Source organism: Pygocentrus nattereri, chromosome 23 (assembly GCF_015220715.1).
Source record: "Pygocentrus nattereri isolate fPygNat1 chromosome 23, fPygNat1.pri, whole genome shotgun sequence".
NCBI classification, from domain to species: domain Eukaryota; kingdom Metazoa; phylum Chordata; class Actinopteri; order Characiformes; family Serrasalmidae; genus Pygocentrus; species Pygocentrus nattereri.
Window position 1 is genome coordinate 20,244,239 of NC_051233.1, and position 27,250 is coordinate 20,271,488.

At 37.3% G+C, this 27,250-nt stretch overlaps 1 protein-coding gene across 2 annotated transcripts in view; it reads left to right on the top strand.

Annotated features, from left to right (window-relative positions):
- Window positions 1–27,250, top strand: part of ttc33 (tetratricopeptide repeat domain 33) — a 68,778-nt gene that overhangs the window by 37,552 nt on the left and 3,976 nt on the right. For both annotated transcript variants that reach the window (XM_017698491.1, XM_037533166.1), the window contains exon 4: window positions 14,580–14,711. In XM_017698491.1, the coding sequence (XP_017553980.1) occupies window positions 14,580–14,711 (132 nt within the window). The remainder of the gene's footprint in view (window positions 1–14,579; window positions 14,712–27,250) is intronic.

Below are 27,250 nucleotides of genomic sequence, written 5' to 3' on the forward strand. Positions count from 1 at the left end.
GCAGTATCAGTTTCATTTACTGATTCACTCTGAGTTTCATTATTCCATAAGCAATGGAAAAAAAAATGTGTGTGTATGTATGTATGTATGTATGTGTGTGTGTGTGTGTGTGTGTGTGTGTGTGTGTGTGTGTGTATGTATGTATGTATGTATGTATGTATGTATGTATGTATGTATACATGTATGTATGTATGTATGTATGTATGTGTGTGTGTGTGTATGTATGTATGTATGTATGTATGTATGTATGTATGTATGTATGTATGTGTATATATATATATATATATATATATATATATATATATATATATATATATATATATATATATATATATATATATATAATGTATGTGTATACATGTGTGTATATAACTGTATATGTATGTGTATTTATTTATTTCTGAGCATTTCACTCTGTCCAGAACAGCTGTACCCTGCATCGTTACAAAATACAAGGAGACACATTCTGCTAGAAACAAGCCTGGGAGTGGTTGCCAGTGCAAGATATCAAAGATTTTAGACCGAAATGTCAACAAGAACCCTGTCTGTATAGATGATTGTTGCCTAACTAGCATCTTCTGGACTTGAAGTTTCTAGGAAGACTATTGTGAAGGCTCTTTATTATGGTGGGCTTCAGGGTTATAACCTTAGGAATGCTTTATTGCTCACACAGTGGCTCATCAGAGCAAGTCTGAAATCTGCCTTTGACAGATTTCAGTTTGAAATGTGAAGTGAGTTTTGGGACTTTGCCCTTGTTGTTTTGAGACTAAAATAGAGCTGTTCGTGGACATTGGATGAAAGCTAAATCAAGATCTTGGAGTGGACCTCTCAAGGCCCTTGTCATTTTTGTTTTTTGTTGTTTCAATTCAAGTGCATGAGTAAAATATTTTCTTCAAACGTTGTGCAGATTTTGTCTTTGTTCTTTTGGAAGTAATTATACTATAAACACTTGTGGACAAGACACTGGTCATTTCCTTGGAAAAGCTAAGGATGTAGTTTGATTTCATAAAGGGGGCTAGTAATTTTTATTTGAGTAAATATAGATTGTTTACATTCTATATTTTACACTTTACATCAATTTACACTATTTCATTTACGTAATTTATTTGTTTTAAAATTGCTGTTAAAAGTTAATAATATCTCAGAATCAGATAAAAAACATATATAATGGAACCTTACACAGAAGCCTTAGCAGCTAAATATCTAGAGTTTTCTCTGTATAGCCCCCTTTTTGTCTTTATTACAGCTTCTTTTCTTTTCAAAAAGACTTGCTATGCGTTTTTGAAAGAAATCTGTGGGGATATTTCTCCATAATTCCAAAGTTCAGTTATATGACTTCCCACAAAGTAATCCCAAACATACACAGTGATGTTGAGATCTGAACTCTGAGTCATTATTTGATTTGCAAATGTTCTTGTCCATTTCCTTTGTTTTGTCTATTTCCATTTCTTCCTTGCGTCTTTGTCTTACAGTGGAAGGATAGAGAAACACCTGTTTGTTGTTTTTTTTTTTTTGTTTGTTTTTTTTTTGTTTGTTTTGTTTTTGTTTTCAGATATGAAGCATAATTGGAGCACGATTTTCTCTTATCTCTCAAAAAAGAAAGCTTTAAGGATTGTTTATCAGATAGTGGTTTAGTTAACTACCAGGTCTTGCAGGGCTGGTAGTTTCATTTTCTCTGTTTTACATTTACAGCGTTTATCAGATGCTTTTATCCGCAGCGACTTACAAAAGTGCTTCATCGGCCAGTAACATAGCTCGTACAAATAGGTTAGAGTCCAAACTTTGCCAGAAACAAAAGCAAGCAACCTTGAAAGAAAGACAGAATTGAAGTGCAAGTGTGTTTTTAATAAGTGCTACATTTGTTTTCACTTAAGTGCCTTACAGAGAAATGGGTCTTCAGTTTGTGTTTGACAGGGAAGGACTCGATCCACCGAAAGCTTGTTCCACCACCTGAGACACAGAATAGTCTTAATGCCTGTCATCTGTGTGTCATGAAGGATGGCGGGTCAAGCTGAACTGTATTTGAAGTCTGAAGGACCCAAGGTACAGATCAAATTTTGACCATTGCCATCAGGTAAAGAGAGGTTGATTCAATTTTGGCTTTGTAGGCAAGCATCACGGTTTTAAAGCCAGTGAAGGGAAGGCAGCAGTAGAGTGATGTGCGTGAAATTAGGAAGATAGAAGACAAGCTGTGCTGCTCTGTTTCTTTTAATGATTTTAAGAATCTCCCAAAGCCTTTGGCTTTTTCCTTCCTTATGCAAGTGGATTATCTCCAGCAGCATTGCTGTGTTTGAGCCACTCGTACTACTGCAACACACACTGCCACCACCACATCAGTGTCTCGGCAGTGCTAAGAATGACTCACCACCCAAATAATACCTGCTCTGTGGTGGTCCTGATCATTGAAAAACAGGGTGAAAGGGGGCTAACAAAGTACACAGAGACACAGATAGACTACAGTCTGTAATGTACAGGGTGGGCCATTTATATGGATACACCCAAATAAAATGGGAATGGTTGGTGATATTAACTTCCTGCTTGTGGCACATTAGCATATGGGAGGGGGAAAACTTTTCAAGATGGGTGGTGACCATGGTGGCCATTTTGAAGTCGGCCATTTTGGATCCAACTTTAGTTCTTTCGACCAATCAACTTTCCAGGAAACTGTTCATCTAGGAATGCTCGGTCCTGACATAATGTGGTGGTGCACCATCTTGCTGGAAAAAAACAGAGGAACGTGCCAGCTTCCAAAGTGGATTGGTCATCGTGGGCCAGTTGAATGGCCCCCAAGGTCTCCCAATCTGACCCCCTTAGACTTTTGTCTTTGGGGTCATCTGAAGGTAATTGTCTATGCTGTGAAGATACGAGATGTGCAGCACCTGAAACTACGGATACTGGAAGCCTGTGCCAGCATTTCTTCTTCGGTGTTGCTATCAGTGTGTGAAGAGTGGGAGAAGAGGGTTGCATTGACAATCCAACACAATGGGCAGCACTTTGAACACATTTTATAAGTGGCCAGAAACTTGTAAATAACTCATCAAAGAATAAAGTTATGTTAAAACCAATGACTTCAAAATGGCCGCCATGGTCACCACCCATCTTGACAAGTTTTCCCCCTCCCATATACTAATGTGCCACAACAGGAAGTTAATATCACCAACCATTCCCATTTTATTTGGGTGTATCCATAAAAATGGCCCACCCTGTATAACTACAGAGTGCTCCTATTTGGTGGAACTGATAAAGTAGGCAATGAATGTAGATGCATAGTAGGTGTACCTACCAAAGTGCTAAGTATATGTTATACTAGACTACAAATAACTAGTCCAGTGTGCCGCTCATGTCAGTCCAATAAAGCTAAAGGTAAGTGTAAAATATTGGAAAACCTAACGTCTAACAGAAGTCAGTGACCTTGTTTAATGAAGATAACTTTAGCCAATGATGTTTTAGGTATCTGAAATCAGATTTCACCTGTTCAGAATCAGTTAAAAAGGGACAGAAACATAAGTGCTAGATTAGCTGATTAATCTGAATAGACTTCTGCACATTGGGTTCAGTAACTCTGAAAAACTTTATTTCTATTTCCCAGCTTTATATATATTTCTGTGAATTACTATGCTACACAGAATATCTCCAAAAGCTCAATCAATCATACAACTATGCGTCGCAGTCTTAGTAGTCATTCTTGGGCCACTACTGAGACTGAAATGACCTGCATGCCACCATGCTTTGAATGCCATCTAAAAAGCCTGACAGCTTGACCTACATTCTAGTTGTGATAACAGCAACTGTTCAGCTCTTCAGTAGTTGTCATTGCTCAAGATTTTCATTTAGTTCAATAGCTGACAAGAGCCAGATCCTTCCATATCAGAATGGCTGGTATGCTTTGAAGCCAAATGACCCCTTTTAATGCTCGCCAAACACTAGTGCAAGGACAGTGTAGTAATATTTGCACCAGGCATGAATGCACTGAAATAACTGGGGAGTGACAGCTCTACTGCTGGCTCTGTAAATGTAGGGATGATTATAGAAAAAGGTAAATGAACTTATTTTTCTAGGGAACGTAGTATAAAGTATAAAGTATAAAAATACTTGTGTGATGCAAAATTTACCCAGAAACCAGAAGCATTTCTATTCAGCTTTTTTGGTTGTCCTCTCTCTGTTCAAGATCCCAAGCCTGCCACTACTCTCAAACAGAGCCACCCACAATGGCGCAACCATTGGAAAAACTCATGGACCATGAGTTTTTAGCTCCACATGCTATTTGTACAAACCTAATGGTGTCAAGTTTGAAAATTAAATTAAATCAAATCCAATCAAATGTATTTGTATAGCGCTTTTTACAACGGATGTTGTCACAAAGCAGCTAAGACTGTACACTTTTTGAAGGGAAACATAATGACTGTGACTCCTTTGGGAGGATGCAGCTGTAACTAGTTTTAAGATTGGAAGGATTAAAGTGACAGAGGGCATAGAAGCAAGGATTGGGCAAATTAAATGCTGGAGGCTTTTGTCTAATTTGTTGAATATACACCGATCAGGCATAACATTATGCCTCGTTTCTCCTTGTTTCTGCACTCATTGTCCATTTTATCAGCTCCACTTACTATAGTGGATCAGCCACAGCAGTGCTGCTGGAATTTTAAACACCTCAGTGTCACTGCTGTACTGAGAATAGTCCACCAACCAAAAATATCCAGCCAACAGCGTCCTGTGACCACTGATGAAGGACTTGAGTATGACCTACACAAACTGTGCAGCAGCAGATGAGCTGTTGCCTCTGACTTTACATCTACAAGGTGGACTGACAAGGTAGTAGGGTCTAATAGAGTGGACAGTGAGTGGACACAGTGTTTAAAAACTTCAGCAGTACTGCAGTGTCTGATCCACTCGTGCCAGCACAATACACACTAACACACCACCATGTCAGTTTTACTGCAGTGCTGAGAATGTTCCACCACTCACAGTTCCTGCTCTATGAGGGTCCATGGGGTCCTGATCACTGAAGACCAGGGTAAAAGGGGGCTAACAAAGTATGCAGAGAAACAGATGGACTGCAGTCTGTAATTGTAGAACTACAAAGTGCACCTGTATAGTAAGTGGAGCTGATAAAATGGACAGTGAGTATAGAAACAAGAAGGTGGTCATAATATTATGCCTGAGCCGTGTATGTTTCCTGCTATTTTTCCTGAAGCTGAGAAATAAAGAACTTGTACTTAATAGCAGTTTGGAAATTTGGAAGTTAAAGAAACCAGACAGTGGACAAGCAATGTCATCATTGTGGTTGGTGAAGATTAATCTTATGCAAGATTTAGCCAATATTAGGACTGGCCGATTTACATAGAACAGTGCATGTTGTGTTAATGATGTTATGTCATTAGAAAGCAATCACAGATTTAGATCCACATTTAGGTTCTTGGCAGCTTCTTGTGGATTCTGACATTATTTCCATTAATATTTGTCAAATGTTTCCCCCATTGCTACATCCACCAGACTCTCACAAGAGACTGCCGAGAAGGGGATCAGTGTTCTCACCTGTGTCTTTTCTTAATTCTTACTCATTTTTCTGACTTTCGTTTTTTACTTCATTTCCAGTCTTTCATTTGCTTATCTGTTCTCGCTTCTCCTTTCCCATATCTCATATCTCTTTAAGGTCTGACAGATGAAAGGAAGACATGAGGGATCGTTTCATCATACATCAGGCGTCATTCTTTAATGCTGTTTTGGTGGTTTTGGTGCTTTTGCTGGTTTAGTTGCATTCATTTGTTGCATTAATACATGCATATGCCAGTTTCTTTGACCTTGATTTTCACATGCTTGGTTGTGAGCATCAATGGGGACTTGAGTGAAAGAGTTATCTAACCCCAGGCTTTGAGCAGTTGTTAGAAAATGGTAGAGAAATAGTAAAAGAGATGTAATAATTTAGAATTTGTGTTAGAACACCATAGTTGGAAATGGGAACTTTTGAATAAAAAAAAATAAATAAGCAAAGATTATTTAAACACTTAAGGTGGGCATGTAGCATATTGTAAAAATCTCTGTAAGTATCGTGATATTTTTTGCCCTATGCATTCCTGATGCACACACATATACATCTGTAAATTGGTACTCTTCCTTATCTCCTCATCATCTTGCTTTATCCTCTTCATTTTTGGCCTCTTATTTATCATTTGTTCTTCCTTTATGCTTTCTTTTCTTACTGGTAAAAACAGTTTTAGGTTAGTACTTTCAGAATTGTGCACCTTGGCTGGTTTCTGTGTTGATAGCTGCAATGTTGGAACTAGGGGTGGGAATCTCTTGGCACCTCACGATTCGATTCAGTTATGATTCAGAGGGCTGCAATGTGATTATAAAACGATTATTGATGCGTCTTTTTTTCTATACATGATTTCAACTTTCCTACTATCTCAGGACTTGTACTTTTAAAGCAAAGCATTTTTAATGATCCTTCATGAATTTACTTCCAATATCTTTTATTAATAAATCAAATAGAAGGGATGTGGCAAGTGAACTAGAAGGCTTTCATTCACTGCTTTTGCTTGGAGCACACGAGACGCTGCTGCCACTAATCTGTCATAAAATGTGCAGTTACGGTGAAATAAGACCCAATGGCGGTCGATGTCCACGCAGCACATTACAGCCGTCCTGCCCATTTTTCTTTAGTGATTTTATAGCTTAGGTTTTGGCCTTGTTGTAGAGAGTGGGAGGGATCACTGTGTCAGTAAAATATCTTCGGAATGGGACGTGTGCATCACAGCACGGAAGCCCTGTTTCACGATGACTGAGACTCAGCAAGCAACTTAGTTGGTTTCCTGGCTAAATCTTAATCTTAATCTAAAGTTAAATCTGCAACAAAAGACTGTCAAACACTAAAGTTGCTCACTCAGTCATAATTTAAGGTGGAATGGGAAAATTCGAACAAGAAACTGCAGAGACTTCAAGAAGCAACTTCAGCCTTATAAAACAGTCAAGAGATCTACTTTAGAGGAAAGGTTTTCTGGTGGAGATGGGAGGAAAGCAGCTATAGCTTAGCTAAAGCTTAAAGCAGAGCGAAGTAAGTCTGTGTTTTCGTTAATATTTTTACCTTAATTTATGCTAGGACATTATCATATACTGAGACACACTGGACATAAATGTTGTGGCTGAATATTTGTTTATTTGTTAAAAGGACAAAATGTCTCTTCGTAACATTTGGGTTGTGACTCCTCATCTAACCCAGCTTTTTTCTTCATAACATGCTTTAAAAATCATGGTAATATGCTGATGTCTCGGTAGCTAGCTAGCTAAATTTCCTGTTCCACCTTAAATGGTGTGTCAGTTACATGCTGGCGTCTCAGGTGTCAGAGCACCATTTAACGAGGAACGGGTAAATTCAAACGAGAAGCTGATGAATGGCTGACTTCAGTTTAATATCATCAAAGAATTAGGGGTGGACAATAATAAATAATTGTTGCATCTCCTTTCTTTGAAAGCATATGATGTCCTAAATTAAACTAAAGCCCACTAGCGAGGTTGCTGAACTTTACCGTCCTCTGCTGTCGCTGCAGACTAAAAAAAAAACAGAGTGGGGTAAAAATATGAAATGGAATTGACCCTTTGTCCACCTTGCCCCCTTTGTCCCCTTTACCCCATGAAACCACACCCCACCTGATCAGAAAACGGGTACTGTACAGGTACATTTTAATTCATCAAGGTAGGGTTGATAGATGAATCTTTTGTTATATCAAAATTGCAGTTAGAAAGAGTCTAATAACAGCACTTGTGAACTGCCTGTACATGAGTTAGAGCAGTTAAAAGCAACTGTACACCCACAATGTGTAAATCACAGCACAACCACAACTGCTGCAGCTCCTCTGTTTAGTGTTAAAGCCTCTGAAGTTGGCAAAAGTGGTTGTCTTGGTCTTTTTGGCCAAAAAACAAGCCTGGGCCCTGATCTGCATAACAGATGTACATAATTTACCAACTGCATGTTTTATTAAAAACAGATTGAAGAGGTTCCCAAGTGTCATAATTGCAATAAGACTGAGCTTGTTTTGGGAGATCACAAATCCTGGACTTCACAGTAAAACTTAAAACTAGGAGTTTGCATCTCCTAGTAACGGTAGAATGCTGTTCACACAAGTTTGGTAAGTTCAGTTTGGTTCAAAAACAACTTAAAGACTGTGTTTCGCATGTGTGTGTGTGTGATCTCAAGTCATTTAGAGTGTGGTCTGCAATATTTCAGCCTCCCAAAAAAAATAAGCAGAAACCACTCGGACAGTGTGATACCTGGTCTTTTTATAATCTCTTAGGACTTTAAAGGTCGTGTGGTGTATCAAAGTGAGAGAAAGTATAGGTCCTTTCACATGTGCTTAGTTCTGTGCCTTAACATATGTTATCCTGTTGTTGTGTCAGCTGTATTGTCTTACAGTGTCCTTTGAAACTTTATCCGTATTGTTCCTCCTCTCCCCTAACCCCTGAACCCCTTCACTTTCTTCCCCAACCTACAAACCTTCCCACTTCACCTACTTCCCCCTCCCTTTTCCCTCCCTTGGCCCCCAGTATCTATTTAAACCATGTCAGATGCTTTCTGTGTATTCTATGTATTCATCACTGTGGACAGACTGATCACCAAGCTGTGCCCATGCATGATTCTCTTCATGCTCATGGATGAAACTTGGAATTCAAAGATCCAGATTCTTCTGACTCTTCCTGCCAATTTTCTAACACAAGGCTTAAGCCAAATTAGTTTCTGTTTTAGATGTATTTTGCAGGATAAAACCTATTGAACATTCAGCAGCCATCCCATCACAGTTTTGCATACGTTAGCTAGCTAATAACATCCAACTGGTTAATCAGCAACTCATTTTGTATGTATAGTTTTCACATGGAAAAAAAATGCCACCTGTTCATCTTGGAAATCTAGTGACCTAGTGCATTAAAATGTTAAACTGCTACAGCCTGAAGAGGTGCAACCATAATGTACATTTTAATTACTATATTACTGTGGTTTAAAGTGATGTACATGTTTAAATAAAGCCTTGTTTCTGTTTTTATTTTAGGTGTTGATACCTCAGTTTATTGGAACATTGACAAACGTTAAAAAAAATGATAGCTCATCACTACTACTGGCTACATTTATGCCTATTAATCAATTATTCGTTCATTCGCAAGAATAACTGCATATGAGAATATTATTAATATTATTAAATTTAGGTTTTGTTAGCAGCACATTTTGGCATCTTACGAGTGTATCATTATTACAATATAATGTATTGAGTAATGTTATTACTATATATTGTTATAATGTTATTGATATAATGTTATTGATACTAATGTTATTGATATAATGAGTAATGTTATCCTGACGTTGCTTAAAAGGCAGGACCAGGGTAGGATTTTCAGAGCCCTCTTTCAGCGGGGTTTATTCAGTAGAACTGAAAGATGATTGAAAATGCCAGTGAGACGTTGCTGCCAACAGTGTCCTTGACCAGTCACGGCCAGTGTTCCCCTCGTTAGTAACTTGATAGGAAGCTGGCTCACTCTAGTAATGTCCTTACTGATCCATGAGCAGTGTATTTGACATCAGAAAGGATTACGAGAAACCTTTTCCATGTCACCTTTTCACTCACCGCTCTTTCTCACCTCTGAACACTAAGGAGTACAAGCTGTGATGTGTTGACAAATCGACAGGAAGTACCTATTAGCAGTCGTCAGTGGATTGCACTTGAGCCCATCTTAGGCTTGTGTGCAGCTGCTTTGTCATGGAAACCCTTTTCATGAAGCTTATAATGCAGAATTCATGTGCTGGTATTGCATCCAGTAGCAGTTTGGGGCTTAGAAAGTGATGGGACAGACACGAGTTTTACTCGTAGTTTTCATGCATCTGAATTTGCATCCGTCACTTTGCTGCTTGTAGATGCTTCCATTTCACAAATGAAGCCCTAACAGTTGCCTCAGGCAGATCTAGCAAGACAGATATTTCATGGGGAATAAGGGGCATGTCCACATGCTTTTGGCCATACTGTGTATATCTTGTCCAGGTGGACATGGGATGTGTCTCACTTAGGGCATTCTAGTTTATTTTGTTTATTCAGTTTTTGGCCTGCAAAATATGATGGCACTAGCAGAGAACACAAAAATCTGAAGTTGGATGGAATGTACTAGAACTGTTCTCTGCAAAGAGGACATTAGCTTTGTAAATACACAGGGTGACATCAAGTGAACTGTAAATGGATGGCTCCCAGATAACAGTATTTCAAAACAGAGCGGAGTTGTTGTTGTTGTTGTGTGTGTGTGTGTGTGTGTGTGTGTGTGTGTGTGTGTGTCATAAAAAGTTAGGAATATTTGGCTTTTGGGTGAAATTTATACTACAGTGATATTATATCATGAAAGTATGGCATTTAAGTAGAAGCATTCAATGGTGATGTCCAGAGGCTGGAGGCGCTACCAGGAGACAGGCCAGTAGGAGGGCAAGAGCCCAGCAGCAGGACCGCTGCCTCCGCCTTTGTGCAAGGAGGAACGGGGGAGCACTGCCAGAGCCCTGCAAAATGACCTCCAGCAGACCACAAATGTGCATGTGTCTTCACAAACGGTCTGAAACCGACTCCATGAGGATGGTATGAGGGCCCGACGTCCACAGATGGGGGTTGTGCTCACAGCCCAACACCGTGCAGGACGCTTGGCATTTGCCAGAGAACACCAGGATTGGCAAATTCGCCACTGGTGCTCTGTGCTCTTCACAGATGAAAGCAGGTTCACACTGAGCACATGTGACAGACGTGACAGAGTCTGGAGACGCCGTGGAGAGCGATCTGCTGCCTGCAACATCCTTCAGCATGACCGGTTTGGCAGTGGGTCAGGAATGGTGTGGGGTGGCATTTCTTTGGAGGGCCGCACAGCCCTCCATGTGCTCTCCAGAGATGGCCTGACTGTCATTAGACCTCATGTGGCTGGAGTGTGACAGCAGTTCCTGCAAGATGAAGGCATTGAAGCTATGGACTGGCCCGCACGTTCCCCAGACCTGAATCCGATTGAGCGCATCTGGGACATCATGTCTTGTTCCATCCACCAACGCCATGTTGCACCACAGACTGTCCAGGAGTTGGCGGATGCTTTAGTCCAGGTTTGGGAGGAGATCCCTCAGGAGACCTTTCGCCACCTCATCAGGAGCATGCCCAGGCGTTGTAGGGAGGTCATACAGGCACGTGGAGGCCACACACAATACTGAGCCTCATTTTGACTATTTTGACTTGTTTTAAGGACATTACATCAAAGTTGGATCAGCCTGTAGTGTGTTTTTCCACTTTAATTTTGTGTGTGACTCCAAATCCAGGCCTCCATTGGTTAATACATTTGATTTCCATTGATTATTTTTGTGTGATTTTGTTGTCAGCACATTCAACTTTGTACAGAACAAAGTTTTCAACAAGAATATTTAATTCATTCAGATCTAGGATGTGTTATTTGAGTGTGTATATGTGTGTGTATATATATATATATATATATATATATATATATATATATATATATATATATATATATATATATATATATATATATATATATATATATCTATATCTATATCCACTTGCCATTTAGGTTCGTTTTGTAGTTCTGCAATCACAGACTATAGGCGGTCTATTTTTCTGTGTACTTTCTTGGCACCCTTTTACCCTGTTCTTCAATAGTCAGAACCTCAGAGCAGGTGCTATTTGGGTGGTGAATCATTCTCAGCACTGCAGTAACAGTGCCAAATAACATTTGCTCTGTGGTGGTCCTGTGGGTCTTCTGACCTGGATGCTAATGAAGTTTGCAGAGAAACAGAGTGCTCCCTGTACAATGGGACTAATCAAATAGAGAAACAGAAAGGTAAAAGTGCCCAAGTTACCCAATCTTTGCAAGGCAATGACCGTGAGAACTCAACTTTATTTGGCTCTGCAATTTCTACTGCCCCCTCCCTTTTTCATCCTTTGAATTATAGACTTATTAGAAATTTATGTTGTTTTCAAGAACTACTCTGAATTATTTAGTACCCTTTATGACACCAACATGTAAGGTATGTAGTTGTGGGATTGAGGAGCTGAAGTGTGGGTGCACGTTTAGCCCCTTAGCTTTTAAAGGAATTTGAAACAGCCTCAAGGCTGTACTTCTTCACTTCGGTGAGTTGTTCTCCAATTTTTTAACTGATTGCATATGAGTTTCAAACATAAATCCAAATGAGACAGAGAGAATGTGAAACGCAACATATAGGTGTGGCATAGTATTCAACTTCACAGTGTAGCTTTTACCCTGAGGAGAAATTTGGAATTTTTAACCTATAACAGGAAGGTTTAACAGTTTCCAGCTTAAAAGAAAAACAAGTATGCAGTTTGACCTTTGTGTCCTTTCAAATGAATCTCTTAATCTTTCCAGATATCAGGGGCTTCTTGCTACACTTGTAGTGACGTGCAAAAACACACATCAAACAGATTTAAGATAACAACAAAAATGTGAAAAGAAGCCATACTTCACGATTGGTGAAGTTGGTTTCGTTTTTGCATGTTCAGAATTTTTTTCTTCAAAAACAGTAGGCGTGAAAAAGGTAACATTATTACTACAGGCAACCAGCACATTCAGCATCTGAAACTAACATAGAATACATTGATTCCTGTGGACTGTCATAACCGCTATGAGAGCTGAGCAACTATATACCAATTACATTGCAAATGGCAATCACTGGGGTCCAAGTACTCCAGAATCAGTCGAATTAGTCAAACATAAATGATGGGGAATGTTTTTAGAATGACCTCATTTTATAATAGATGGTAACATTTTGACTTTGATATGTTGAGCCACATTAAAGTTCTTAGAAATTATTGCAATATGGAGATGACTCGTTTTTGCAATCCCTAAGCCTGTTTGTTGAAATCTGAGCTAAACTGTTCCACAGCAGTAACCTCCTGTATTGTAGTTTCTTAATTAATTAATTGTATTGTTTTCTTACCCCTGCCTCTGATGACTGAGTTTTAGATTGCCCCACTAAAGCTACTTAGCACATACAGTGTGCTTACAAGTCCCCATCATGCAATATGGGATTGGTTTCTAAACTTTTATTTATTTGAAAAAAAGAAAAGTTACATAGCTAAAAGGCTGATTGAAGCTTAGTTATTTATTCATGCTTTTATCCATTTTTCATAGATAAGATACCAAGTCTGTTTGAGATACTTAACAATTTGTATGAGATGATTTATGATTTGTGACATGATGAACTTCTATTGCTTGTTAGCTGCAGTATTGTGGTAAAGTTAAAAAGCCATTAAGTACAAAATATTACATATTAAGCAGGGAAAGGGGCAGAAAGCATTACATGACAAAAATTACACTGGAATCCCAACAACTAAATTTAATATTGTACACTCCTACATACATCACTGCTTCAGATGTGTTACATTGAAATCAGGTGTGCCTTATCAGGTGCTAGTGATTTAAAAAAATGCACACGTTTGACCTGCATAGGAGGTGTGCCAGGAGGAAGCCTTTGCTGTCTAAAAAGAACATTGGGGTGAGCCTTAAGTTTGCTAATGAATATCTAAGCAAGGACCAGGCACAATGTGCTATAGACAGAGGAGTCAAATATAGAGTTGTTTGGTCGCAGTACCAGTGACACCACAGTTAAATAATATTGTTTATCTTTACATAGTGTTTAACTGAAAATCAAATACATTTAAGCACAAAATAGATCAGTGGTATCACTGGCAGGCTGGTGTTCATGTACCCTCCAAAAATGACTACAAGAGATGTAAAGCAGAGATGTAGAGGTGTTGGTAGGTATCGGTATTGGGCCGATATCAGCAGAAAACGCTGGATCAGATAGTGGATAAATAACACTGAATAACTTGTATCTTTTGCTTTTTCAGTGTTAGTGCAAATGTGCATTTGTTAGATCCTGGTGAGGTTTATGGCTGTTTTTTCTCTTTAAATGATGTCCATCAAAGTGACCCTGTGCTGCAGGAAATTCAGACTGCTAGGTGGGAGCCCCAATGCCATGTCCATATGCTGTACATGTTTAAAAAAACAAACTCCTATATTGTTTTATGCTCACTTTGGAATTCAGCATTAGATTATTTTGGGCACCCATACAGTATTTTAATAACTTAAACTTACTTTACTAAACTTTAATACTAAACTTATTTTAATAACTTACAACTTTTAATATTTATTATTACTTAATCCTCTAGTTCTCTTGGTTATCATTCCCAACATGGCATTTACCTTCTTTATAGCACTGTCAGTATTATGTTCATTTAAAAGAGTAAATTAAAAGGCAAATAATTTTTTGCAGAACTCTTTTTCTTTTGATTTTCAACCAAGTTTGTCTTGAATTTTGGTTTCTGTCAAGAATTTTCATTTCATTGTGTTACTAATAGTTTCTAAAAGTATTACTGAAAGTTTCTACAGAATAAATATCTGATTGTATCGGTATCAGTCCATACTTAAAGTCTCAATATCACTATTGGCAAAGAAAATGTGATTCTGGGAAATGTGGATTACACTGTTAAGAATTGAGAGATGGCCAGATGTGTGATATGCTTCTCTGACCCTTGATTGTGAACTTCTAGGTGCTGACCATTCTTCAAGAGGTCTTTCCTGCAGTACAGGCAGCAGAGATGGCAGTGAAACTGCGCCCGAGCTGGTGGGAGGCGTGGCAGACCTTGGGCCGTGCCCAACTAAGCCTCGGGGAGGTTGAACTGGTGAGTAAAAGTACCAAGAACTGCACATGCATTAAAACTCTGATTGAACAGTTAAAAACAAAATGAAACATAGTAATTCTGAAACTGTGTCACTAGATCGGCCATAATCATGTTATTTGAACTTGCACTGGCACACATTGTGTTATGTTGTTTATCATATCAAAACCTTTTTCCTACATTAAAAAAAGGCAATTTCCTCTTGCATTATGTGAACATTTTGATAGAAAATCTTTGTTCAACATTAATAATAAATAATAATAATAATAATAATCAAAATTAAAAATACGTAAAATACTAAGATAAAGAAAGCAACTCTTTCTGATACCTTTTCCAGTTTGCTAATAGTTTAGATGTCTTTATATAAACGTTAAATATGTATTGTATTACTTGTTGATCTTAAAAGAAAAAATACATTTCTGAAAATAATTAATTATTTATGTGTAATTAAGTAAGTGACTCATTTAAATGGTAGGACTTATTAATGCACCACTGAAAGTTACATACTTATCAACTGCCACTATGATTTATGACGGTGATGCCACACAAATTAGGGAATAAAATAATCCAAAAACATAACAGAAAATGAACAAAATTAACAATAACATTTTTTTTCTTGCAAAAAATCTGTAAAAGTACTGCCTTTTACAGTAATACAGCAGTTTCACTATTTCAACAAGTTATTTTGACATACAGTATTTTTTCATAATAATAACCATAACAACCTTTAAAATAAAATGTGATCATTTGTTTTTGAGTTTACTATTATTTCTGCAAATTAACGGCAGTGTTAAAATACAGTATATGTTTGGTTTATTTACAGTTTAGTTTAATTTCTCCTTCATGCTATGCACAGCAACCTTTAAAGAAAATCAGGTCTCTGTACACACATTTCACCAACATCAGGGCTTCAGACTAATTTTTTCAGAATTATACCAGAACAGTCCTGAAACATTTTGTGAAAATTTTAAATTGCCTATCAAAAATATGAAATGGTTTTGTTATATTTCCCTCTTGAATTTCTTTACTACCATTTTACAGTTTCCCAAAAGTGGCAAATGTTACATAGCAATATAGAGCACACTTTAGAGCACATGCGTGTGCACACACATGTACATTCAGACACAATGTACACAAACACATCTGTGGTCCATAAATACATTTATGGGCATCTGTGGGAAAGTATGCATATCAAAATGCTCTGTAAATATGTGATGTTCTAAAGCATCACTGTATTACTTGTAAAGAACTGCAAAACAAATCTCTGTAAATTCAGATTGTGTTGTTTTTTTTTCCCAATTATTATGAAATTATTATATGGTAGTATTGGCATGTTGCTGCTCTTCAGAACCAGGGCTTATGTGATTGATATCAGAAGTAGCTGGTAGACAGTGATTATAAAAATGATTGACATTTGATTGATAATTTCTGGCTGCGTTTAGAAGAAGAATGAAGCAAGATCATATCAGTTGTTGCCCTGAAACGTGATTTGGGTCTGAATGGGTTAAAAACTTTGCTTCTATTTTGCATCATTACTAATCACTGTACCCATAAAGCACTGTAGTCTGAGTACCACCATACCTAACCAGATTACAGAGAGACTGGAAAACTCATACATACAACATACAAAAAAATGTTACTTGAATGTGTAATACAAGCTACAGTTGGCCATGTTTAAGGTCTGTGTGTAATGTTTTCAGTGCTGGATTAAAGGAAGCTCTTGACAATCTTGTATCAGTCGAGACTTGCACACTCATTAATAGCCTTGGAATAATGAAATACACCATCTTAAGAGAAATTGCAATAAATCAGATCATTGATGGACCTGCAGCTATATTATGATATTCTCAAAGAGCAGATCTCCACCTACGCTATGAAAATCTCCAGACAGTCGTACTGCTCTAGTGGAATTAAACACAAAGATAAAAATTTCTGCTAGATTAATCTTCAAAAAATCTTGCAATTTATTTTTAAAATAGCCTTTCTAAGCCTTCTTTTTAAGTAGAGTCTTAGAAAACCAACATGAATATGTATCTAATTTGAACCAATTAAATGTTTAGCTAATGTCAAACAAGTATTTAAGAAATGTTTATCAGGTTGTTCTAACAGTAGTACTGAAGTAGCATTGATTTGTGTTGTAAATTTCCTCAGGCTTAGCACTAATGCACAAAATCCTTCAGTTGTGGTCATACTGGATCTTTTTGTATACCGATGATCACAAGATTCTTATTCACCATTTTGAATACTGGGTAAGCACAGTTTTAGAATGGGTTTTAATCCTGTTTAGTCAATTGACAGTTCTTGGTTTAACTGGGAAATCATTCATTAAAAAGGTGATATTTCTTGTGTAAAAATTTCTCTGTAAAAAACGTGGAGAGGCCTCTTTGTTATTATGCTTTTAAACTGAGGAACTCAATTCTGCCTTTAGCAGAAAGTCATTTTAAAAAGTGAATTAATGGACTAAAATGAATGTTATTAGTATGTTTTTCTATGATGTTGGCACAGGCTTTGATACTGTTAATCATATCTTTGTGACCCGGCTCTGGTCGTTGGTCCTGGCAGATTCGCAAGTACTTTGCATGTAACTGTTGGCCTACTCACATCCAGTTAATCATATTCTTAGAAACGTTTGTTTTATGTTTTAGAGACATGTGTGTTTACAATATGAGTAGTATGTTTATATCTGTGTTGTTGAGAATAATTTTGATTATATCACCACAAATTTTTCAGGCTGTTAAAATATTATACCCAGGTTTATACACACTTCTGCCAGGCTTTGAACGTACAGAAGATGGAATTTACATGAATTTACATACTTGTTTTATGACCAGATTCGAATGTAGTTTGATGAATAAGGACCATCAAGTTTTAAGTAAACAAACACAAGTTAATCATCCCTGAATAATCCCAAAATAGTTTAAACATTGTCTCATGTACAGTTTTGCTGTCCCCTGTATGATGAGCCATAGAAATTGCATTTTCTATGAAGTACCAGTTTCTGTACTGATATCAAGTTTCAAGTTACAATCATTGCTTGACTAATAGACATTTGTTTCAGTGTCAATTAAACACACAATGTACATACACCTGACATTCATTATTAATAAAATAAAATAAAATAAAATACTTTGTGACATTTATGGAGTGCAGTGTAATAGCCTGCTAGCAGTAGGGTAAGTGCTGTTAAATTAAGTTCTTCTGCATAAAATTCTTTGTAAACCTTTGCTGGAAGGAAGCAGTTTAAAGTGATACTTTTAAAAGGGTGTGAACTATCTGCTAACATGTTTAATGCCTTCTTATAAGGAGGCAACAGATGGCAATTTGCAACTGATGATTTTGGAGGCAGTACATACCACTTTGATCTGCCCTTTGTCCTATGCTACTATTTTACATCAACACACTTTTCACATCAGCTCTACATACGTATATCATACCGTCTCTAGTAACATCAAACTTCCTAAGTTGTCTTACAAAGAAAAAGCTTGGATGAGCTTTCCCCAGTATGACAGCAGTAATGTTCTCCCACTTAAGGGATTTGCTGATGGTTTTCCCCAGGAGCTTAAAATGAACCCTCTCTACGCCTTGGCCATTAATGGCCAGAGATGGTAGCCCTGCCGTTTGTCTTTTCAATTTAAGTTGTTCACCCAGCTCTACGCCATTAATACTGAACTTGTCCCTGTATGCTGTTTTATCATTACGTACCAATCCCACAAGAGTTGTATCATCTGCAAACTTGAACAATTAGATATTAATATATGTTAGGCAGATTAGGCAGTGATAATAGGCAGGTCTTCAGACAGCATTTTCTGAATGCTGAATGATGTTATTGGACTTCTCATTGTTTCTTTGATCTTTTATGAAATAGTATCTAATGCCAATGTTTCCTCTCAAAAGTCTTCCATAGAATGGTTAAATTTTACCCACTTAGGTAATTATTGTCTGAGTAATATAGAACATTATACCAATTTTTTAATAGATCTATAATAAATCTATTCTGGTTTAGTCTTAGATATTTACAGGGATGATTATATGACCTATTAAAACCCAAGACATTAATTCAGATAGTAATAAGCTAAATATATACAAAAATCATCATTTATAGGGTACTTTCTATTGAGAGGTAGCTGTTATTTCAACTTGTGAAAACACACACACGCACACACGCACACACACACTTACTTTCTAAGCTGCTTCTCCCTCAGGGCCGCAGGGACGTCCTGGAGCCTATCCCAGCAGTCATATGGCGGGAAGGCAGGATACACCAGTGCAACTTGTTAAAACTATATTTTCAATTTTTTCTTAGAACAACATGGTTTCATGTCATGGGTGGAGCTTATTTTAACCACACCCCATTCTGTGCATCAGCGAATGAAACTCATGGCCACATGGTGAACAGTTAGATCCCATTGTTTTGAAGTAAATGTGTCTCAAAGTCTGAAAATCAGTGTTTTGTACGATTGTACAAACTGAAACACAATTCCTGCAATTAAGCAATCTTTTTTTATTTTAATAATGAAAAATGACTATGTTTGTATGTACAACCATTCAGAGTTTTGCTAGTAATACACTGGCTAGCATGTTTGAGTTCTGCTCAAGATTAGCTAAAATGGTCACTACTGAAACATTTGATAAAGTTTCGGAAGATGAAATGTTTTGTTAGTGACCGAATGGAATGTTCATTCGTTTGTTTTAACAAATAAGCATAATTCAGTTATAGGGTCATTCAAAGCAAAGGATTTTAGGCTAAAGTACAAGTTTGAAAAAAAAAATGTTTTTAACGCATTAATGATCCGTTTACAAATCTAGCTCCGTTCATCACACTTTGTTTTTTTTCCTCCCTCCCTCTGCTTTTCCCCCTCTTCTGCCTCATAGAAGATGTAGTAGAACTGTTAACTGTCAATCCACTCTTGTCCCCGTGGGCACTCTGTCCCTGTCAGTCAGAGTCAAGAGACAGTGAGTCTTCCTCTTGCCATTTATCTGTTATTGCTTTTGAGATAAAGTACCTATTTCAGCACACCCAGGCCCAGCGGCGTGGAAGATCACTAGCAAGAGGAAAGCCACTGAGTTGCCTGCTTCAACCTGTTAGTCTGTGTATGTGTTTCTATAAAAGTAGTTGGTGTACAAATTGTATTGGCGTGCTATTGTACTTGGCAGTAATAATGTTTTCACGTTACAGTCTTTAAAACACTTTCTGCTGTTGCTTTTTGCTTTTTGTGCTTTTATGGCTCTAGAGTGACAGTGAAAGGAGAACAGAGAGCTGTTTTATTTAGTCAGAGCTGTTTTCTTTTAAGGAATTAATGAATTAATTAATTAATTAATGAGATTTATGTAGCATGCAAGCACTCAAGATATCCCAGTCCAAACAGTGCACCATATAGCATTAGAATAAATAAAAGTAAACATAAAGTACAATTAAAAATAACAAGAAACAATTAAATATAACTAACAATTTTAGTTTTTTAAGAAATAAGTTGGTTAGAAGGTATGGTTATGGGCGTCTCCCAGACATCACAGATTTATTGAAATACACAACCAGCACACCTGGTTTAATTTGATGAAGTATTGATTAGCCAGAACAGGCATTGGATAGTAATGGACAGTGAACAGTACTGGGTGTCAACATCAGGGGAAAAGTAAATACAGAAAAATAGGATATAGGTTATTTAAATAGGACAGCACATGGACACCTGATTTTGAGTGAAAGGGATGAAGAATTTTTTTCTCATGCTAAAATGCATTAACTTTCAAATATAAGTCAACTATAATCATTCATGCACACATGTTTAATGACATAGAGGGATAATGATGAAGAAAGGTTCTGCTCCATTAACTGTTTTTATATTCTGGAAGTGTCCTGTTATAAGCAAGACTTTGTTCCAATATAATCAGGCTGCGTTCAGATGGCAGAGCGTATACCACCCAAAACGTCATTACATCCTAAGGCTGAACATGGACTCCATGGACTTGGACTCCAAAAATGTTCAGCTTTAGCAGAAAAGCTTTGCAATTCCTGTGTCACTGATCACAAGGTAGTCGATTCAAAGAGAGGGCTGGTGAAACTTAGTAGAGAGGGAACGCGGGCTGTACAATTTGTTCTCGTTTTGGATTAAAAAATGTGTTAATTTTATTATGAATGGACCAATAACATGCTCCCAAAATAACTTGGAATAAATCATCCATCCAATAAATTCTCCATTAACTTCCATTAATAGTTAAAGTTTTCTCCTTCTCCTGTAAGTTATTTTTTTTGGAGATATGAGATTTTGTTCCAAAAGAGATGAGATGCATATTGAAACCTGCATTTGAACACATGCTAAGCTTAAAACTCCAACTAGACCAGGTTATATTTAAAAAAAAAAATGATGCAAGCATCTATGTGTTTCTGCGTGCTCATTTATCCATCCCACTCCAGTCTTTGAGACATGCTGGTGACAGTGTCTTACACAATGACAAGAGCTGAAAGATCCTAAAGCGCTGTGTATACACAAAAACACTACTAATAGAGCGTCAGAGGTTGTGGGACAGAATGCTTTGCTAATTTAAGGCAAGCGTGTCGAGTCAAGTCGAAGTGTTTTGTGTGCATCTGCCCACATTGAGCTTCTCTTTTTCACTAAATGTCTGCAGTAATGTTTTTCAACCAACTGGCAGCGCTGTGAAGACTGTTACAGTGTACAGTCATATTTTCTAACTGGAACTAAGTTAACTGGTTCTCCACAGGAAACTTAAATGTGGCATATTTCTGCAAATTTTTTGTGCACAATTTCTGTGCTGAGTTTAACACATTAGAATTTGTTTTCTTCCAATATGTTAAATTATGCAAGTACAAAGTAATTGTGCATTCAAATTTGCAAAAGTATGTTTTCTGTGTAAGTGTAAATGCATCACTTGACCAAGGGACCTCAAACTTTTGAATACCGCTGTATGTAACTATTGTCAAGACTGATGACTGATTCAATATATGAAATATCAGCTTATATATATATATATATATATATATATATATATATATATATATATATATATATATATATATATATATATATATATATATATATATATATATATATATATTATATGGTAATTTCAGATTAGATTGAATTAGATTCTGACAGTTATGAAAGGCTTCTTTTATGGGCAGAACATGGAAATTGAGGACTGTCAGACCACTTAGGAAAAATGGCACGGTGGCCTCAAAAAAGAGCAGTCCTGCTCCCTGGCATAACCACGATCAAGTCATGATTTCAGCACAGATGTTTTTCTTGTTATCTGCTAAACCTTTTGTGACCCTGGAAAAAGAGGGCTTTGAAAGACATCAAGCCCCTTTTTATTTCTCATTAAACGTTGCTCTGCTTGACAAGTGACAGATGCTTGGATGTAGCACTTGCTGACTATAACTGTTGTATTGTCTTGCTCTATTAAGGGCTGATACATGATCTAGTGTTTCTGCACAAGATCTCAACCCGTCTTCTGTTCAATGTGGATCGTATTGGCCAATTAGGATGCTGAAATGGCTCAGTAAATGGTGAATGTTATTTGTGTGTTCATTTTATCCGGGTAATTTGTGTTAAAATCTTTCTCTGTGTGTCTTTGAATGTCTCTTGTCTTTCCATCTCTTGATCTTTTGGATAATGCGGTTCATATAAATGCATTAGTATTGGATATGGAGAGAGAGTGGCTGCAGATGTGCTTGAAATCTTTAATGTCCACTAAAAACATCCCTTTTACAAGATGGATAAATGGCTGTTATGCCATTTGGAGAAATGAGCCCATTGGAGTAAAGTAAATGTTTAGTTTTCTGTCAGTACTGTGCTTGAGGGAATTGTGTGGCATTTTCTTCTGCATTCAGTAATTTAGGGTACATCTTGTGAGAAGTACTGTGAGAAAAGGCTTCCATGTTATGGTTCTATACCTGGCCTTCATATCTGGAGAAATTTTAAGGCATAATATAGATTTACATGCCTGTTTTGCCCACATACTTTCACATCACTCATCAGATACTAACTGAGATGCTTATCACGTCCCATATGTATCATGTGTCTGAAGAGCACTGTGCTACGATGAGAGATCTCCACATTCATAAAATCCAAAGCTGATTAGAGCCCGGGTTTCTGTCATGGTGTCATGGTCCTAGGCCTCTAAGTATTTTAATCTACCTTCAGGTATGCTGACTTTTAAGGCTTAGGTTGTCCATCTGAATGTATGGGAGGAGCTCTGGCTTAAATAGAACCTCTTTGGCTGTTAGACGTTTGGTCAGATGAACAACAGCGAATCAATTAAATGGATAATGGAGACAGTAAGAAATAGTTGACAATGAATCTGTTAGTTTACTTGATGACACTTATGCTTCCCATCAAGATACATAGAATACATAAAATACAGCTAGTGAACTGTGACCCAAGATGTCAAAAATAAAGAAAAATGACATGTCTTTTTTTTTTTCTTTTTTTTTTTTACAAGATTAATTTGTCAATTGTCGGATTTTTTTTTTTTTTTTGGTTTAAAAAAATATTAAGTGTGTTCTGTAAAAATTGAAGGTTAATCTTTTTTTCCCGCTATCTGGCTGAATTATTTTTTATTGTTATTGTTCTTTTTATTTGTTATTATTCTTTAACAAAGAAGACAGTTTGCTGTCCAAGTGTAGTTAGTGTTATGTCACTGAAGCTAGTGACCTCCACAGATGTATTTATAAGCCTTTAGATGCCTTTACAACATGAAATGTGTCAGTTGAAAAACTGCTCAATTACTGTACTGCGAGTGAGAGTGAAGTGAGGACCATAGACAGCTCCACGGCTAATGATGGATGCAGTCAACGAGATAAGCCAATAAATTACCCATAACACGCTGGGAAAATGAAAGTGCTGCTTGAGGCATCATTATCAATCACTGAGATAAATTGCTTCCTCTCATTTCCACCACAGATGATGTGCTCTGTCTTTCTAGCTTCCTTTTGTGAGCATTGCAGAAAGCTACCTTTATAGGTTAAATGAAGGTTAGTGTAGTGCACATGTACGGCTGCAGAATGTGTATTTGCTATATACATTGGAAATGTTAAAAACGCACCGATAGAGCAATAATATGACATGGTTATTACATTATTGGATTAAATACATTATTTTAATCAAAATAATTGACTTTTGTTGTCACATGAAAAAGACTGGGATGCATGTATTTGTCATTATTCAGCAATTAATTATTAATTACTAGCAAGCCTAAAATCCAGGATCCAGCCCATCAAGATGTAAAGTATAAAATGGATAGCTCCGGTTCTGAAATCTGATTGGCAGAGCTACGTTCTCACATTCTAGATGTTGATAATTAGTAGCTCCCAGCTGACAACAGAAACAGCTTGAGCTCTGGTGATCATTTCTCAAAAGCTGATGAAATGACAAACATACAGTGATGGGCTACTAATTTCCAAAGCTATTTCATCCTTCATTACTAGCCCAAAATGAAAAGGAACATAAATGCTATGACTGGGGTAGCTTTGGTTCAATATATCTCAATAGATCTAGTCACTGTCCACAAGCTTCTTCTCTATAATATTGCACGCCTGTGTCCAATTTCCTTACACTGCCTTGCATCACACATTCAGACAACAGTTGTCTGTCATCATTTGCGATTGTTTGCTTTTACTATAGTGCATTGGTGTAGATGTGCTACCAACCTCTTGAGCTGTGTGCTTCTTTGTTTAAAAGGCCTGTTCAGCAGAACCAGTTGCTTATGGCACCTTCAGATGCACAGTTCAAAACTGTTGAATGATATAACAGTCTCCATTGATACCATTGATAAATGGAAAGTAACTTTTTTTTTATATGACAGCATTTCTGACTAATTGCTTGTCAGTTAATGGTTAATCAGTTTACATTCCTAGTCCAAACACTAAAACACTCATCAGGAACTGTGATTAGTCAGGAAGCTCACAGCACACAATCAAGGACTTGGTGATTGGTTATGAGGCTCATTTGCATATTGTAGCCTGTGCAATATTGTAGTTGATGTTGCAGCTCATTTGAAATTCAATAGTTTTGCGTTCTGTTGTATATTGTCCGAGATTGTATATTGATAGGACAAGTTGTGTAGAATGCCACGTTTTTGGAGGGGGTAGATTTTTTTTTTTTTTTTTTTTTTTTTTCAATTGTTCCAATTTCAATTGGAATTTTGTTCAATTCCACCTCCTAGTCAGGACTCTCCCAATCACACGATACCACCAGTCCTAGGCAGGAGAGAGCTAGCACAGGCTTCCTGTGACGCATCACTACATCTTTTTGAACTGCTGCTAACGCAACGTCATTGGACAGCTGAAGGCATCAACATGCAAACCACCAGTTCTGTTACATCAGCTAATGGACACCTGCGACATGGGACATCACAATGGGTGATCGGGGGAGAAAAACGGGCCATCCTACCCACCCAGAGAGAGCAAAGCCCTTTCTTCATTCTTGGTCTCCTGGCCATGTTTATCCCAAAAACTTTTTTTATTAATCATTTGAAAATGCTTGCTGCACTTTTCATTCCATATGAATTCACGATCCAAATGCAATTATTGAGACGTGTCATGGGTCTTAACTGAATCAACAAAAGTCCTAGGTTTTGACTGCTGCTGTAAAACCTTTAGAGAGGAGCAGTGATAAATGTTTGTTTATTTGAGCTTGAGCTGTATCTGTTTTTCATTGGGAGTTACGAAATATTGAGAGCTGGGAAGAAACTTAGCTAATCAGTCAGTTCGGCCACTTTACTCTTGTACTTCAGGTGGTTGCTATGAACAAAAAACAATTAAATTGTTAGTTGGAGTTAGTATTGCAATTAAACATCATCTAAAATAGGCCACTGTGCTTAAATCACATCATGTCCCTCCAGGATCTTACTCCTGCTTAGTAGTCCAACAATCTTGTTACCTTGTGTTAAACATTGATAATTTGTACCCTTTCCTGAAAAATTCCCATTTTGGACACACAATGTGTAACGATTCATTACTGCGGTCTGGTGACTGTTATTATTGTCATTATGTGGCTGGCATAAGAGAAGAAAGTTGAGTCTCACATTAGATGAAAGGAGAAGATTATTTATGACTTGAGAGATTAACATCAATGCAGTGTGTAAAAGCCTGATCTGAAAAATCTTAAACTATTTTAGCGTTCTTTCCAACACTTCAGCAAACAGCAGACAGATGAATCTTACCAGGTGAGGGAGTGCCAAGGCCATGTTCTTTAAGAAGAGCGTTGACATCAGCAGCTTTGCGGACAGCTGCACAGGAACCGGAAGCGACAGAGATGTTTATCAAATGATATGAGACAGATATGACTAAAAGATATCTCCATCTCCTTGTCAAAAAAAGGTATAAGGGATGGGTCATGCTGACATGCTGAGTTTGATTTAGAGATTAGCTCGCGGCAGATCACAAGATGTGGTCCAAAGCTTTAGTGTGTGTTAAGTGATGGCTAAGAAGCATTGATGGGTTTTATTGACTTTTAGGCTGCTCGTCTTGCTCAACAGCACCAAGAGCAGCTTCAGTATAGAGTCTGAATGTAATTATAATACTAACAGTAAATACTCAGCCTTCTCTTTACACAAATGTGTTGATGTATAAGAAGAAAAGGACACTGCACAATATTGAAGAAGTTTTCCTACCTAAGAAATGCAGTGCTCAAGGCCTATGAGGCCTAAAAAGACTGTAGAAACAAGCGTATTAGACAAATGACTCCAGTTAAATTTTCATTGACGTGCTTGCTGACGCAGGAAATGGTGTCAGTAACTGCAAACTCAAATGGATTAAGTGTTATGAAGTGGAGGAAATGCAGCACCAATTCTGGTAAGCATCATGTTACGGCCACCTGAATAGCTAGGTGTTTCTGTTGCGGCCAAGAATTGCTAACTCATTAACTTCTGCGATGGGAACATTGCTGTCATCCAAGGAGCTACGTCTAAGGCTTTCATATTTCATGCACAAAATAAAACTTGTGCTTCTAGAACCAGATGATACATTTTATGATGTACATCGTTGTCATGGAATTGCTCATATTACACTGTCAAGATATATGTGGACGGCTAGAAAGCAGACAGTTAATCAAACACTTTAAGCTTGCATTTTAATAGCTGCATACAGTGATCAGGAAAACAATTCTATTGTTAGTTGCAATTATTTATATTACAATTAATCATCAACTAAAATAACATGATTATAACATGTCTTTGTGCTTAAATCATGCATTTCCTGAATCCTGGTCTTGCTTGGCAGTCCCGTCCTGAATCTCTCTTCTTTTTCATGAGATGTTATTTCACTTTGAAACAATGAGCAAGTTAAAGAAACATCTTGCACCACATATTATCATTCAAAACATAGAGGACTCCAGTTGAGCAGTAGAAAGAGACGACATGCTAGAAAGAGTTTTATGACCGATGACCCCCACCAAGAAGTGCAACAATCTCAGCAGGCATCAGAATAATAGTGACTTCAGCTCAGCGTCACTTATAGGAACTGTGCATTTGTGGTGGAAGTGATCCAACTCCAGGGGCCATTCTCATAGCTTTAGATGTAGTGTAAT